The sequence below is a fragment of the Strix uralensis genome, chromosome 7, assembly GCF_047716275.1.
Source record: "Strix uralensis isolate ZFMK-TIS-50842 chromosome 7, bStrUra1, whole genome shotgun sequence".
In the NCBI taxonomy this organism is placed as follows: Eukaryota; Metazoa; Chordata; class Aves; order Strigiformes; family Strigidae; genus Strix; species Strix uralensis.
The window spans coordinates 18,294,405-18,311,880 of record NC_133978.1 but is presented as its reverse complement, the minus strand read 5'-3'; the positions used below and the strand labels follow the sequence as shown (position 1 = coordinate 18,311,880).

Genomic DNA, 17,476 nt, shown 5'->3' with positions numbered 1-17,476 from the left:
TTTTAGCTAGATCTCTTTTTTTTTTTTGACCATTCATCAGAAGTGAAAAGATAAATTGATATGTTCATTGCTATAGAATATCAAGCATGTATAGCGAGTACACAGATTGCAGGAGAGTCCTTAAAGAATATCTTAAAACTTCTTTTGTCTTCTGTCAATTGTAGTGTGTTCACTTGGTTTTTCTCGGTGTACCAGTTCAATTGTCTAGTGTCTTTGCTGCTTCTTCCTGTGCCACTGGCCTCTACGTAATCTGCATCTCTGTCATCTTACACACTTGAGGGCTAGCCTACCTTTGCTACCATGTTAAAAAGCAAAGGGACAAGTATGTATTTTTTCAGTAGATAATGAAATTCAATTCAGCTGTCTGAAGCTAAATTGTATCCACCTTATTTAAAACTTTGGAGCGATTTATGCTTAATATTAGAAAGCTAAGGTAGTGAAGTTTGGAAATGTGTATGGCAGGATAAGAAGGATATGTCTTGGGGATTTGGAGATAAGAGAGACTTAGTAATGAAATAGCTGCTTATGGCAGTTTGTAACTTGAAGTATGCATAAAACTGCTTTCGTGCCATAGAACTGAAAGGGGGCTGATATGATCCTGATTTTTAGAAGATATTCAGGAGAGAGCTAGGGAGATACAAGTCAGTTCACCTCATGTCAGTACCAGCTGTATTAGTGGACATAACAATAAAGACTAGTGAAAACGTAGGTAAATGCAGTGAATGGAGGAGGAAGATAGACTCTGTGCTGCTTGCAAAAGACAGTGATACTTACCAAATCATATCAAGTTCTTTAAAAATGCTAAAATGTGTGGGGATGATAGACGTCTGGTGCATTCCATTTGTTAGAACGGAGCCAGACTAATTCTGTTTGCATGTGAGTTCCACAAGATGGCTGCCTGTTTTAGTCTGTCCCTTGGATTTTTCTGTTGGCCACTGTCAGGACAGGGTACTATCACGCTGGACCTCTGATCTCACGCTGTTTTATTTGTTTTAAGAGACAGAGCTGAGCATAACGAAATCAGTAGTTAAGTAACTGAAGGTTTCTGGAGATTGACATAGATGTATTAAAGTTATTGTTTTCATGTAAGTGTGTTGTGGACTCTGCTGTAGCTATTTTCGGTGTTACATACTAGGAATGCCCTAGATTGAAATTACAAGATACTGCTCAAGTTAATTTCTTTAAATGTTTGTTTTAATATCTGATTATCTCCTAAATTTGTGTTGAAGGCATAAAATACATATCTTATACTAACTCTCCCTTCCTCAGATTGAATTTCTTCTAATTGTTTTAAATCTTGAATAAGATAAAACCTTAGAGGTTTTGGGGAGATTTGCATGACAGAAATCAAAGGCTGTAAGTCGCATGTGGCATGTTGCTTCACTATGAAGGGTGGAGATAAGGCAAGAAATAAAAATAATTAATGGTATTTTAACCATTGTGATACTATCATTCATATGTCCAGAAGATAAGACAGACAACTCTTTGTTCTTCTAGATTAGGTTTTACATTTTGGTGTGGGGTTTTTTTGGTGTGTGTAACATACAGTCTGACTTGTTTACTCTTGGGGAGTGGGTGGGGAGGAGCTATATTTTGTCCTCTGAATGTTGCTATTGTTGATAGTCTTATATCAAGGGTTATAGTTTAAGAAAGTTCTTTCAGGTTTCCACTTGAAGGCTATCCATTATTAAGATTAGGCAGACACAATGACACTGGAGGGTATCTCTTTAACAGGGGCATATTGTACTCATTTCAGATGCTTCAGGATAGATACACGAGCTACCAAGATCAGTGTTTTTTATTTACCTGCAACTTAGATCATTTATTTGGCGTCTCCTTGGTAAGTTTAATTTAATAGATGTCATTCAAATCACAGAATCTGTTAAGAGAAACTTTCCATTCAGTGCTCACTACATGTAACTGAGACTGTTACCTCTGATTTATATTTTTGATGCTATAGAATGTGAATATCTTGGATAAGCATAGATTATATTGTAGAATTGTAGAAGAATACTGACAGATGTTACTACCATGCAGGTGAAGTTTCACTGCTTTAACGTAGAGTAAAAATATGTGAAAATGCCTGCTAAGAACTAGTCTTAAAGTTCCCATCCATTGGAAGGATCTGATGAGCAAGGATATACTAGTAAAACACTAAAGCTACTTGTGGTTGCGTAACTAATGATTTCAAACTCTTGATAGTCATTTCTTACTAAGCCTCATTAAGATGTTTACCAAGAAAGTATAGTTACAGCCCTGTTATGTATAAGGAAAATGGAAGTGGAGGAAGAAGGTTCTTGTCAAAGTAATTTTAAAGTATAATGAAATACAGTAATGAAATTCAGGTCTTGCAAACAGCCTACAAACACTATTAGTGCCCGGGTTTTCTGGAACGTGAAGTTGGTAGGTTAAACTGTAAAGTTACTTGAAGCAACTGTAAATTCTCCTCATGGATTTGTTTTAAAGATCTAGGTTATTCTCCCTCTCTTTTCCTCTGTTGAGACTTCTATCACTATTTGTACTGCTGCAGTTTGGCATGTGTTTCTATTGGCAATGATGTCTTAGCATACAACTTGTCTTTATATGTTGTAAACAAGCTGATCCAAAATTCTTTCTTGGTACAAGTGAATCTTTGTCTAAAATTATGCAGAATAAGCTATACACTATAGGACTCCTGTTGTGCAGTTGGAACTAAACCACTTCTTTATCTTCAAACTATTCAGGATGCAATGTGGTTTTGAATGTGAAGTTTGGCTTTTTCTGTCAACAACAGCTACTTATAATACTAAGGTGTATCATCTAGTTATTAAAAAATTTAATATGCTGCAACTTGAAATGTCAAAATACCTTCCTTTTCTTAAGTTTTAAGGTAGTGTGTCTTCTGTAAAACAGAATAAATTTACTTGCTGTGTTTCCAGTGGTACCATGCAGATGTAAGCGGGCTTTATGTAGGTGTCTGTGTGCTATGTAGAAGTAGGCAGATGTGGGATGGTATTCCTCCTGAAGCTCTGGCATTTTATCGTAAATCATGCTAGTAGATACGATGGGTATGCTACTTATTTCACTTATTTACTTGTTGTTACTGATCACTTAAAATGTAGTAGGATGTCTGCTTTTCTGTGTAAACATTTTTATGCAAACTGGAGGTTAGAGTATGATGACCAGTGCATATGTGTTTTCCAGATTCTGTTGTGGACCTTTTGTCTTGCCCCCAAAAAAGGAAGACCATTGTTTTAGGCTAAATAAATATGCATGTGTGTATGTATATGTGCATTTCATATTTTTATATATATATAAAAATAGATATGTGTGTGTAAGTTTGTATATGGTAGAGCATACATCAAAATAAGGGAACAGCCACTGCTTCACTCAAAGCTGGATGTTAATATGTTCTTAATTTATAGCTAACTTGATTAGGAGAAACTTTGTGAAGAAGTCAGGATTTTTTTAGCAAATGTGACATGGCTGTACTAGTTGTGTTTTAAAGCAATCTGTGAAAAATAAGAGGAAGAATTCCAACTTGAAAGAAAAAAAAAGTATTTAAGAATATTGGAAGACAAAAGAACTGTGTGTTGGTGGATTCCAAATGACTTGGAGTAAGGTAATTCCATAAGTGTGATGTCCATGCTTATGGTGTGGAAGAAGCATTTTGTAAGCCTGGTGTTTAAGGTCTGTGTTTTGGTAGCGTTTGTAAAGGCACAGTGCAGAATATGTATTATGCAGGGATGAATTACTGTGAAAGGATACATTTTATTGTTTGGTTTTTGCTTTATACAGAATTAATTTTAATAGTGACAAATACCACACTACTGTTTTCTCCAAGCAGGTGTGTTCTCCTTTACATTATAGAAGCTTCTTAAAGCTGAAGGGAATTAAAAAGGACTTACAACGTACATGGAATATAAATCGAAGGTGGTGTATTGCATAATAGCTGATCGGTTACTGTCTTGAAGACTGCAAACTGGAATTATGTGAATGTTCTTAAATGTGAATTAAGGGAGATTATTTTTGAATTATTTCTTATAAGTAATTCTAGCAGTTCAACTTGTAAATTATATGTCAGCTCTGAAATACAACAGTTTAATCAAAAACTTATGTCACCCCAGGCTTCTTGAAGAAAACTGACTTAGCTGATATTACCCATGTCACTTCCTCTTGAGATTCTTATGAAAATTCTTGGCTTCAGTGATGTAACTCAGGTGTAAAAATTTCTTAAGAGGCCAGGCAATTGTAGTTCTAGATGAGATCATGTATGATGACAGCTGTTCTGAAACGTGTTGGCTTTTTCTCTCCTCCTTGCCTTATGATTAGAAGGGGGTTTTAGGTTAACATTTGATTCTCGTAAGATCTGAGTCTTTTACAAAGATTTAATCTTTTCCTATGTCACTATAATGATGAAAACCAATCTCTTTTGTTGATAGGATTTCTTTAATTGCAAGAGTTACAATAATGTAATCAGTCATGCTGATCTTTCTGTTAATACCAACTTTCTTAAGGGGCAGTTAAAATTCTTTATTTTTGTTATCTCAATAAGGTATTCTGTTTTTTTTCATTCTAGGCTATTTACTTTCTAGAAGAGAGGGTCAAGCAGGATCCCCTGAAAAACCATTGTCTGATCTGGGTCGTCTCTCATACTTGGCTTACTGGAAAAGTGTCATATTAGAATACCTTAACTGCCACCATGAAAAACAAATCAGCATCAAAGGAATGAGTCGAGCTACTGGAATGTGTCCACATGATATTGCCACAACCCTGCAGCAACATAGCATGATAGATAAAAGAGAAGATAGGTCAGTGAATCTTGTAAAAAAATTTTTAAAATACCGAGACAAAACGGTCACATTCTCTACTTAAAAAATAGTTGATGTGAAAAATATCTGTGTGAAATTTTGACCTGAAAATGAGTGATAACCATCTTACTGAAGAAGTCATTACAGCCAGGTCTTGTTAATGGGGTCTTACGTAAAGAGTTTTTCTCCCTAAACAAATGGTGGTGTTTTGGATCCTCTTTCATGTTAATGGTTAATAGAAGGGTGTGGCCAGCTTGAAACATTTTCATTGAAGAATTTTGTTTGATTCACTATCATCTTCTGTAAGTACAATTCCCGACTCTTGCTTTGCAAGTATTTTGCTTTGAATACTGGTGAGGGAAAAACTTGGGTTTGTGGATGGGTGGCAGTCTGTCTCTCCACACCCCCTTTTTTCAGTCATTACTGCATTCACACAAGCCATGGGATCAGATCACCTCTACATGAAGTCCTCCTTCCTAAGGTACTACTGGGAATACAAGTTTCTATTTAATGTTATGATCAATGTTAAGTTAGTGCACTGGGAAGGTGAGTTCCTGTTTTGTGAATATCTTCTTTCTTAATCATTTTGATTGATATTTTAGACTTTGAGTGGTTTTTGTTGTTTGGGCTCTTTTTTTTTTTTTTGTAGAATGCCTTAAATGACTTTCAATGGTATTTGTGTTTCTGACGAGCTGCATAACTCTTTCTGGATCTTCTAATCATAGAAACTTTATAATTAAGCAAAACTGCCTTAGAAACAGTGGGTTGCCAAAAAATAAAATGAAGATCAGGAATAGCTCAGCATCAGTAACTTTTATGTGCACCAGCACTAGTATTCAAAACTAATAAATTTTGAACTAGTAAGAATGCAAGTCTGCAAAAAGGAGAGTGGCTTACATGATGGTGTTAGGAGTAAGAGGAGTGATATCATTGCTTTAAAACCATAACTTTCTGTGGTGCTTATTTATGGACAACCTGATGGGACAAATGCATTTTAAGGCAGAATCAAATAGGTGTTCATTACTTATATGCAGCCTTTGCCCTGTCACAAATTATTACAGGCCCTGAATACTGACAGCCAATTAGAAAATAACATTTTCTCTGTAGAATTCAAAATACTTTATGAACAAGGTCAGTTAGTCTTTCTTCACAGGTAGTAAAGCTTAGACAGGGGCGTGAACTGACCTGGCTAGAGGTATCCGGAAGGTCAGTGGCTGAGCCAGGAAAAGAAATCACATCTTTGAAATCCCTGCCAGACACTTACCCTGAGAGTTGGGTATGGCTTCTTGTGATTTCCTGAACTTTGTTAATTTTTTTACACGTAGTGAAGTAGAAGTTTGTCACAGTTCTGTGAAAAGGGTTCAGCTGGATCTGTTTGTTGGGGGTTTTTTAAGCATCCTCTCAGTTAAAAGCAATGTTGTCACTTAACCTACCTGATTTTTACAGCATTTGAAATCCTTGCTAAAAAAACCCCAACATATTTTTCATTGTTTAGAATTGTATAGTTCTTTGGGGAGCAGGTCTGTGGAAAGGGACCTGGGAGTCCTGGTGGGGCAACAGGCTCAATATGAGTGAACAGTGTGCTGCTGTGGCAAAGAAAGCCAACAGGATGCCTGGTTGCATCAGTAAGGGTATCACCAGCAGAGATAAAGAAGTCATTATCCCACTCAGCGCTTGTCAGGTCACACCTGGAATACTGTGTTCAATTTTGGTTCCCACTATACAAAAAAGATGTGGCCAGGCTGGAGAGGGCCCAGAGGAGGTCCACAAAGTTGATCAAAGGACTGGGAAGCCTGCCATGTAAGGAAAGGCTAGGAGATTTGGGTTTGTTTAGTCTTGAGAAGAGAGTGCTTAGGGGAGACCTTACCACCATGATCCACTATTTAAAGGGTGGCTACAAAGAAGATGAAGACTCCATTTTTACAAGGAGTCACATGGAAAAGACAAGGTGTAATGGGTGCAAGTTACTCTTGGGGAGATTCTGATTGGACACAAGGGAAGTTTTTCAGAATGAGAACAATCAGCCATTGGAATAATCTCCCCAGGGAACTTGTGCATTCCCCAACATTGGACACTTTTAAGATACAGCTGGATGGGGTGCTGGGCTGTCTTGTCTAGACTGTGTTTTTGCCAAGAAAGGTCAGACCAGATGATTCTTGAGGTCCCTTCCAACTTGGTATTCTGTGATTTGTAACAAGAGACTTTGGGTTATGTGCTAGTATATTAACACACTGTGTTATTATGTTAGTCTTTACCTACTGTTGATATGCTACTTCATTTCATAGTAATTAGAAAATTGTTTTCTACTGCATCAGCATAGGGCTAAGGTACGCTTTTATGCTTCATTAGAAAACCTGTGTTTCTAACTTGCTCTCTTGTCCAGATAGTTGCCGAACAGTCTTCAGTTGTAATATTAATGACTTTCTCACTCTACTTGATGATCCACAGTGTTTTCTATTTATGCTTCTATGTTATATTAAACATGGAAATTGTTCTGGCAGTGACTGAAGTGCTAACACTAAACCTCTTGCATGGATTTAGAGTAATCAACTATAAAACCTTTACTTCTGTCTCTGTTGCCCTAGTGATGTTTAGTATTGAGCTTTCACTTCATAAATTGTTTTTTTTCTCACTTCCTCTTAGTAAACAGTCAGTAGTGTCAGCTGATATTTTCAGTTTGATGTATCCATTTATTTACTCATCTATTTTCACAGGTTATTGTGCAAAAGGATTTAAACTGTAGGAAGGTTGTTTTAGAAGATCGTTTTCTAAAATAAATTACTGTTTATTGGATTGTAGATTTGTAATTATTAGAAGGGAAAAGCTGATTTCAAGTCATATGGAGAAACTGAAAGCGAATCCACGTATCAATGAAGTAGATCCTGAAAGCTTGAGATGGACTCCTTTGTTAGTTTCTAATGCTGCAGTTTCTGAAGAAGAGAGAGAAGCAGAAAAGGAGGTAATAGCAGAAACTTCTTACTCTGAATTCCCCTTGCTTTGGATTTCATCACTCTGAATATTCAACATTAGGCTGTCTTAAATAGAGCAGTTTTTACTTTGACTGCTGCTTAATGATAGAGGATACTGATATTACTGTAATGCACAATTTTTGGAAGCTGTGCGGCAAGACATGGTAACTTTGGGGGGATGAATATGAAAACTTAAAACATGAATCACTTGTCATGGAACCGTATTTATCACTCTTGAGGTAGTCGAAGAGCATGTAATCAGATCAAATTTGGTGCAGAGCTCAGGGGCTGCAGTGTCAATCGATTCTTTGTGTTATGAACTTGCTCAAAGTGATCCATGTCAGTGGGCATGTAATGTAGTGCTAAAGGACTTAAATCAATTCGCTGCATCATTAATAGTGCTAAATATCCCATGAAATGCAATCTTCTTTGGTTTGTTATCCTAACTGTTGTAAAGGAGCTACTAGATGATTCAGCTGAAATGTTGTTGCTAGGTTAGCCAGCAGTACTAATCAGGGTTGACTTATTGTAACTCTTTAGCTGAACGTAAAGGATATGGCTAAGTAAATGCTGTTTCAGTGACCCGTTATTTTAACCTCAACCCTTCAGGCTGAGCGTCTGATGGAACAAGCTAGCTGCTGGGAAAAGGAAGAGCAAGAAATATTCTCCACAAGAACTAATAGTAGGCAATCACCTGCAAAAGTACAATCTAAAAATAAATATTTGCGATCTCCAGAAAGTGTGGCAGTGGTGGGGGAGCGAGGGCAATCCACAGAGCAATCTAAGGAAAGCAGCGAGGAGGATGGCGGGGATGAGAATCAACAAAGTTCACCTCCCCGGCTGACAAAGCCACAGTCACTGGCCCTAAAAAGAAAGGTGTGTTACTTCAATGCTTTGGTTTAAAGTCATTCATCTCTGATTTCAATCAAATTGTTATAATCAAAATAACAATCTGGTTTTTTTACAAACATTTATTAGACTGTTTTAATCCTTTCTATATTGTTTGGACACTGAACAACTCCTGTCTTCTGTTTTTTCTCCTCCATCCATTTTTTCATCTTTTGGATTTTCCACAGAACAATCAGAATTTCCTGTTAATTTTTAAACTAGTGATTGCCCTCTGCTGTTTGGCATTGGTATTGGTTCAATATTTTAATGGTTCTTCCTTTTTTCTTTTTAAGATGGAGTCCAGCTTGTGGTGTTTGTCTTTCTGTTGTTTTTATTATAGGAAATCCTTAAAGGGGATTACTCTTTTTCAAAGCAAATGCTGTTAAAACAAAAGGGTTTTTTTACCCATATTCTTCTAATTTCCAACAGATTTTAAATGTTAAATCCTGATTACTGCAGTGTTTACCTAATTCTTAATTTGATTGAAAAATCAACTATTTCAATGCCTTATTAGTAAACTAAGCATCCCAAAATTTGAAAACACTCACCTTAGCATATGTATTTAGGTGTCTCTGGTGAGAGTTAGGGAACTGGAGTGTCCCTTTGTTTATACTATAGATGACCAAACTTAAAAGTAACTATAAATCTGTGAGAATGCATAATAATAGAAATATAAACTATGGAACAGTTTTTTTTCTTTATAGCAGCCAACTGTAGGATTCTTTTAGTGTATTGGTGAGACCCATGTGAAGCTTGAGGTGCACTTCCTTTGCTGTTACCTGTTTTTCTGTATACATACTTATTTCTAAAATAGCAGAAACCAGAAATGTAAAAGAATAAACTTTGATACTTGTGAAGGTTTTGGGGGGATTATAAATCTACAGAGGAAAAACATAACATGTAAGTACAATTTTATGTAATATTGCGATGAATATTATTTGACAGAAGAAGGTAAAAGTCACTACAATATGAAGAAAATTCTCATCTTAATTTTCATGTACAGAAAGGTTTGTGTGCATGTATAGATACATTTATTTTAACTGTTCAGACATTTTACTTTTAGATTCTATCTACATTTGAATTTGGTGCAATGTAAGTTGTTTTTTTGAATGAGTAAATAGATTATTGTAAACTCAATTCACAAAAATGTATTTATTTATATCCAGAGTCAGCTAATAAACAGCAATGCAGGAAGAGTTATATTTGTGGAATTACTTTTTCAGAGACCTTTCATACTGAAAAAGAAAAGGGGCCGTAAACGCAGAAGGATTAATAGCAGTGTTACAACAGAGACAATTTCTGAAACAACAGAAGTGTTGAATGAGCCATTTGATAACTCAGATGAAGAGCGTGCCATGCCTCAGCTGGAACCCACCTGTGAAATGGATGGGGAGGATGATGACTTGAAGCCTGTGATTAGAAAATCTTTTGATTATCAACCTGGGCAGCAGAAACAGGAGGAGGAGGAAGAGCAGAACAAGGAGGAGAAAGACATTCATTGTTACAGGAGTGATGACAATTGTACAAGTAAGCTGAAAATGTTGTATCATCACAAAATTAATTTGTTGGGTGGCCTTCAAAGGATGTGTTTATTTTTGTCATAAATCTGGAAATTTTTAACAAGATGTATTTAGCTATTTCAGTCTTAAAATCTTACAGTCTTAATAGTGCTTTCCTCTTAGAGGTGCTACTGGAGCCATTAATCTCATGTAGTTTATTAGAATTCAGGGATGGCTTCAGATTTTTTTTTGTTTTGTTTCTATTGTGTTTACTTCTTTTGTTATTTCTGACCCATTAATATTATAATCTGGTTTTTTATGTTCAGAAAGCAAATGTTTTTCATTCAGAAGCAATGCAGGTCTTGTCATGTTGCCAAAAACAACTTTTATGTCCCTGCAACAGGGCATTTTCTACCAACAGAGCAGGGGTATCACTGGAATATTGTATAATACTGGTTTTGTATCCTTGGTAAAGGATACAAGCAAAAAGTAAGATTTGATTTACACAAATATCTTTCTATTCAGCATCGTTGGTAATTCAATGAAATGTTTGTTGTTTCTGGGACACAATATGTCCTCAGTACTAGGGTCCCTATTTTTTTCCCAGTAAAGGGGGGGATAGTTTTAACTGTGTTCTTTCAAAGCTGCTTATCTAGTTTTGACTTCAAGGATATTTCCTGGCAGAAAAGCTAATGGATGGATAGTGAAACTACTAATGAGCTATTCTGAACATATAGTCATTCCTTGACCTCCTGGCTCTCAAATTACGCTTATAAGTTTTAATTCCAGAATGAATGACTAGATTCTTAGGTCTATGTATTTTCTCTAAGAAGCCAGTGGGTATTATTTTAGTATTTCCATAATTGCATGGGAAGTTTAATCTCTGTGATCCTTAGTTGAAGGATCATGCACTGATTTCTATTTTGAACAGCTTTTGTGTGACTAGAGCAACCATGCTTACGAATGTTGGTGCTGTTACAAACCAGTGCACAGGTACATTAGAATATCATTGCTTTTTCCTGCTTCTCAGCAGAAATGAATTAAACTAATGGTAGCAAATTAAGAGTGTTCCAGCTATGTCCCAGTGGTCATGTTTGCACTGCTTTAACTAGACTGATACTGTGTATTTGTCCATGGACCATGTCATCATATTAATTGACTGTAAGAGTGTTACAACACTACAGTGAGAGGCAGAACTTGGCAAAGGACTACCACTGAAGCTATTATGTTCCCAAGTGCAGCATGTTATATCCTAAGAATTCTCCCTTTTTCTGGTGTATGTGTAAGTGATACCTGGGGAGAGAAGAGAGGAGTGAATGTGTTTGGGTAGTTTTTTTTATAGTCAATGGATTTAGTGTTCTGATGCACTGTGTTTAATTTCAGTTATCTTTTGCCTTTTGTCATGTATTGTGAGTTGTGACATGATATGCTGCCCATGAGAAGACACCAGAATGAACCACCTTTTTTTTTCAGTGTTGGTACTAAAGCATGGTTATCTGCTTACTATGGCTTGTCCTCTGGAATGGTCAAACAAGAAACTCCAGACTCTCATGTTACTAATATTGAAAAAGATGAATATGCATTAGATCAATGTCTCTATAAAGTGATGGCATACCTCTATTTTAAAAACAAAGGTTGATAATCAAATATTTGGACAATATTTTTGCTTTAGTTTACATGTCTTGTGATTTAAATCTCTGGAATTCTTCTAGTGTTTCAATAGTGCTTCTGATGGTAACTGTTAAAAGGCCACCAAACAAGAACAACTTTATATATCTGTTTAAGTGTGTTTGAGCCGTAGATATTATGTCATTATATTGTGGTTTGAGATGTGTTTATAACTCTTGTTCCAGAGCTGCTTAATATATTTTGAGTTTATAAATTACTTTTGAGTTTATGTTTGAAAATATTGATTAGTTTGTGCAAGCTAAGACTTTTCTTTTGTCTCTATTGCTTCCTAAGATAATACAGAGGATGTAGCTGTGTTGGAAGAAAGCACTAAAGACAATCTTGAACCTTTAAAGAGTAAACAGGGTTGGCCCAAAGGAGTTAAGCGTGGTCCCTCTAAATGGAGGCAAAGCAAAGAAAGAAAACCTGGCTTTAAGCTAAATTTATACACTCCACCCGAGACTCCTATGGAGCCTGACTATCAGGTGATGGTGGAGGAACAAAAGGAAGTTGCTGAAGACAAGCCCTGCTCAGTTCCTGCTGTTACGGAGGAAGGGATTAAAGAGCCTGTTGAAGTATTACCACTACCAGATGGTGAGGTAAAAGAGGTAGAACCTGAACCTCTGTGTCCACCCAGTGAACCATTTGAAAAACAAGAAAACGATACAATGAAAGCTGGGGAAGAAGAAAGGAATGTAGAAGAAAATGGAATCAATTTAAAAGATCAAGAAAAAGACAAAGCAGGAGAGGTGTTTCTGCAAAAAGAGGAGTCTGTGCATTTGGATGATCAGGAGGAGGAGGAGGAGGAGGATGAAGAACCTTCTCACAATGAGGATCATGATGCAGATGATGAAGATGATAGTCACATGGGTTCAACAGAAGTGGAGAAAGAGGAATTGCCTAGTGAAGCTTTCAAAGAAATGCTGGAAACTCAGCAGTCTTTTTTAGACGTAAATGTTCAAACTGGTAATTCAAATCAGGAAGACTTAATGGAATGTGGTGTTGACCTTGCAGCTGATGAGTGTGAAAGTGACCAGAAAGAACTTGCTACAGATTCAGACCCAGTGCCTGAATCTGATGATGATCATACAGATAACAACCAGGACCAAAAAGCTGGTGAAGAATCACATTCTGATTTCAAGGGAGAGAGTACTGAGACCATGGAGATTGATTCAGAGACTGTTCAAGCAGTACAGTCTCTAACCCAAGAAGCCAGTGAACATGAAGATACGTTTCAGGACTGTGCAGAGACTCAAGAGGCCTGTAGAAGTTTGCAAAACTATGCCCATAATGACCAAAGTCCCCAAATGACCACACTGGATGATTGTCAGCAGTCTGACCATAGTAGCCCAGTTTCGTCTGTACACTCTCATCCCAGCCAGTCAGTTCGTTCTGTTAATAGTCCAAATGTTGCTCCCTTAGAGAACAGCTACGCTCAGATCAGCCCAGATCAAAGTGCCATTTCTGTGCCGTCTCTACAGAACATGGAGACCAGCCCGATGATGGACGTTCCCTCAGTTTCTGATCATTCACAACAGGTTGTGGATAGTGGGTTTAGTGACTTAGGGAGCATTGAGAGCACAACAGAAAACTATGAAAACCCAAGCAGTTACGATTCTACAATGGGTAGTAGTATCTGTGGAAACAACTCTTCTCAAAACAGTTGCTCATACAGTAGCCTTACATCCAGTAACCTAACACAGAGTAGCTGTGCAGTGACACAGCAGATGTCTAACATTAATGGAAGCTGCAGTATGATGCAACAAACAAACATCAATTCTCCTCCCACGTGTAATGTAAAATCTCCCCAAGGTTGTGTTGTTGAAAGGCCTCCAAGCAGCAACCAACAGTTATCCCAGTGCAGCATGGCCGCTAATTTTACACCACCTATGCAGTTACCTGAAATCCCTGAGACTGGTAATGCCAACATTGGATTATATGAAAGAATGGGGCAGAGTGAATTTGGAGCAGGGCATTACTCACAGCCATCTGCCACCTTCAGCCTTGCCAAACTGCAACAGTTAACTAACACGCTTATGGATCATTCTTTGCCTTACAGCCATTCAGCTGCTGTAACTTCCTATGCAAACAGTGCCTCTTTGTCCACCCCCTTAAGTAATACAGGTCTTGTTCAGCTTTCTCAGTCTCCACATGCTGTTCCTGGAGGGCCCCAAGCACAGGCTACCATGACCCCGCCCCCCAACCTTACTCCTCCTCCCATGAATTTGCCACCTCCCCTTTTGCAGCGTAATATGACTTCATCGAATATTGGAATATCTCACACCCAAAGACTGCAGACTCAGATGGCCAGCAAAGGTCATGTTTCTGTAAGAACCAAATCCACGCCTCTGCCACCTGCTGCTGCAGCCCATCAGCCACAAATTTATGGGCGTGCTTCACAGACTGTGGCCATGCAAGGGCCTGCGCGGACCTTAACGATGCAGCGTGGTATGAACATGAGTGTAAATTTGATGCCAGCCCCAGCTTATAATGTCAATTCAGTGAACATGAATATGAATACCCTTAATGCTATGAATGGTTATAGTATGTCCCAGCCAATGATGAATAGTGGATATCACAGTAATCATGGGTATATGAATCAAACACCCCAGTACCCTATGCAGATGCAGATGGGGATGATGGGAACTCAGCCATATGCACAGCAACCAATGCAGACAGCACCCCACAGTAACATGATGTACACTCCTCCAGGGCATCATGGCTACATGAATACAGGCATGTCTAAACAGTCTCTTAATGGATCCTACATGAGAAGGTAGGCCCTTTGGAGAGACAGACTACCAAACTGGCATATTGGATTGATCTGCACAAATATCTTTTGGAGAGTACGATTTCAAAACCAGCAATTGGTGTGAATGCAAAAACATTTGTTGGCACCATTTAAAAGCTGTATGCAGCAGAAAGCCTTATACAAGTTTTTCTTTTTTCTTTATTTCTTGTTTTGTATTTTGTTTCTTTTTTTTTTTTTTTAACTTGTGGGATTTAACTTCTCTTCATTGGGGGGAATTAGGTGGTTTTCCATTTTTTATTTCATTGAGCTTGAAGTTCTCTGGAAAGGAAGAACTCTTTCTATGAACTGCAATTACACAGCAGCTGATGGTTCAGAGCCATTTTATGTGCCTGCTCCCATTAAAAATGTGGATAAATAGACTCCAAAACTATCAGACAGTACTGGATCGTGAGCTTTTTCTCTCCTTTCCCCACATGTAAATGCCTTTTAGCAGTTCTTTTATTGTATTATTTTGTTTCTGAAGGTGACACTTCTGCATGCCGCTAATGTCTTTGTTAGTGACAGTGCATTTTGTAGTACTGTACAAGTGTTGTGCTTAACAGTAAGCCATTTCTTAATTTTTTTGCCTTGATTAGGTTACCCTAGTTTGAGGGGTAAAAAAAACAGAACTATATTTTTGTTAATTATAAAACTTGTAAAAAATAATTAAAAAAAAAAAGCTGCAAAAGCTATTCACATTTTGGTTAGTTCAAAGGGTTTTATTGCTGTATGTTTAGTGTAAAGTTGAGACTTTTCCATTTTTGTGACCAGTTTCTTTGGGGCTGGGGTAGGAAAAAAGGCAGCTTTCTGTTTTATAAATACTGTTACATTTTTTTGTTGATTGAAACATCTCAGTGTTTATTTGTCAAGTTTTGAAACATTTTCATATATGTCCAAATACTTGGCAGGATTTAAAAAAAAAAGTAGTGAATTTGGTGTAAAGTTGCTATTTTATGGAAATGCCTCTAACTTTACATTTTCATTCCATCTGTAGATTTTTCTATCTTTATAAAATATTGGAGTTATTTTTTAAGGGAAAAAATAGAGCAGTAGCGTGTGAATAGCTCAAACTAAGCTTACAGATCGCATGTAAAAAGGCAAAAGTTATTTGTGTCTGTTTATATTGCTTCCTTTTTTGTAGCCTTTGTACCTGTACAGAGTGACTGTAAGGGCCGAACAGAAGAGGCTTGATACATGTAAAAATAGGACCCAGTGACACTCTTGTATTTATCTGTTATCTTTTTAGTCAGTCACTTAAAAAAAAAAAAAAACCCACACACAAAAAACCCACCCAAGAAACAAAAATAAAAACTGCAAAAAACAACACCCCCCCCCCCAAGCTGTACATTTTAACATAAAATAAATTATGATGAGCCATTTTTAGCCTCTTGTGTCTTGTCATAGTTTGATGTTGCATGGGACTTACCTCCTGAAACAGTGTTTGTTACAGTGCTCTCACACGCTTGATCTAAAGCCCATTAAGGTTGATGGGGTTTGGATTAGGCTGTTAGAGCCTAAGTGTAGGTTACTCATCATAATTGCATACACCTTGTGAAAATAAAGAGTATCTAAGATTATTTTTTTTAATAATCTTAATAAAATATTGAATAAATATGTATTTAATACATTACAAGGTTGTCAATATTTAATGTATGAAACTTCTTTCCTATAGAAAGTGTTATATATGTAAAAGGATATATGATAGTAACAGACATGGTGTTTGAACTCTATCTTAATGGTAGAATTGTAATCTCTTCCTTTGTCATTGTTGCTGGGTTACAAGACGAGCAAATCTTGTGTTGAACCTCTGAGTTCTGTGTATATGCATGTATATGTGTGCCCATGAACACACACACATATATGAACACTTATAATCTAGCAATAGAAGGTCTGTAAAAATCAAGAAGGCTGTTGATACATGGAGCTTGAGAGCGGACCTTGTTTAAATTGGGTGTGTGTCAATCTGCACCAGAAAAAATCCTTGTAAGAATTTTTCAAAAATGCTTCTAATGTGAATTTTGGCACTGAATCCTCCCTCTAGCCCACTGACACTGCAGGAAGGTTGCTAGCTAAGGTGAAAGGGTGGGTCGTCTTAACTGAAAACTCTGTCCCCATTCCAGTATATAAAGCAGCTTTATGGGTGATATATGCTCACAAGTCAGAGAAATGTGTATTTCTTTAAATAAAACCCTTAAAGTTTGTGGTGTTGCCAAATCAAGAAATTGATGCTACAGATTCATGCACATAACGTGTTCAATTTTAATATGATGGGGCAGCAATCTAAAATAGTGGATCTGAATGGGAGCTAAAATTGCTGGTCAAATGGTAATTTGGAGTAACTTGTGTTTTAGGGGTTCAGAATGCTTGATAAGGAGAGCACAATACAACAAAGATCTTTGTTCATGCACTGACACACTGTCAAATTTGCTTTTTGAAGGCAGAGAGTATTCATAGTACGTAAACCATATGTGTGTTCATCTTCACAAAGTCGCTGTCACATTTTTTTAGGCTTAGGAAAAGGAAAGTTGAACTCAACACAGTTAACGTGCAGCCTTTCAACTAGAACTTTGTATCTTTGCTGAATAATTGCATCTCACAGTAGCACTATGTTTTGTGATTTTTCATTTGTGTGTTTTTACAGTGAGTGAAAAAGGCACCTGGGTCTTTATTCACTGCTGTTTAGTTTCAGGTTTTGAAGCCTGTAACGTACAGGCAAATCAGACCTTCTTACCATTTCAGTATGTGCTGACCTGAAACAGAGCATCCTGACTCCAGCATATTACTAAAATTCTGTATTTGCAATATATGGATTAAAAGTTGGGTGGAAAATGATGCACTGCGTGTGCACAACAGGCATGTTTCCAATAATAT

At 37.1% G+C, this 17,476-nt stretch overlaps 1 protein-coding gene across 11 annotated transcripts in view; it reads left to right on the top strand.

Moving 5' to 3' along the window:
* The window catches only part of KAT6B (lysine acetyltransferase 6B), a 120,563-nt gene extending 104,328 nt beyond the window's left edge, over nt 1-16,235 (top strand). For all 11 annotated transcript variants that reach the window (XM_074874581.1, XM_074874578.1, XM_074874582.1 and 8 more), the window contains 5 exons: nt 4,559-4,790; nt 7,590-7,749; nt 8,369-8,635; nt 9,871-10,174; nt 12,109-16,235. In XM_074874581.1, the coding sequence (XP_074730682.1) occupies nt 4,559-4,790; nt 7,590-7,749; nt 8,369-8,635; nt 9,871-10,174; nt 12,109-14,594 (3,449 nt within the window). In that variant the 3' untranslated portion in view covers nt 14,595-16,235. The remainder of the gene's footprint in view (nt 1-4,558; nt 4,791-7,589; nt 7,750-8,368; nt 8,636-9,870; nt 10,175-12,108) is intronic.
* Nucleotides 16,236-17,476: the final 1,241 nt, after the last annotated feature.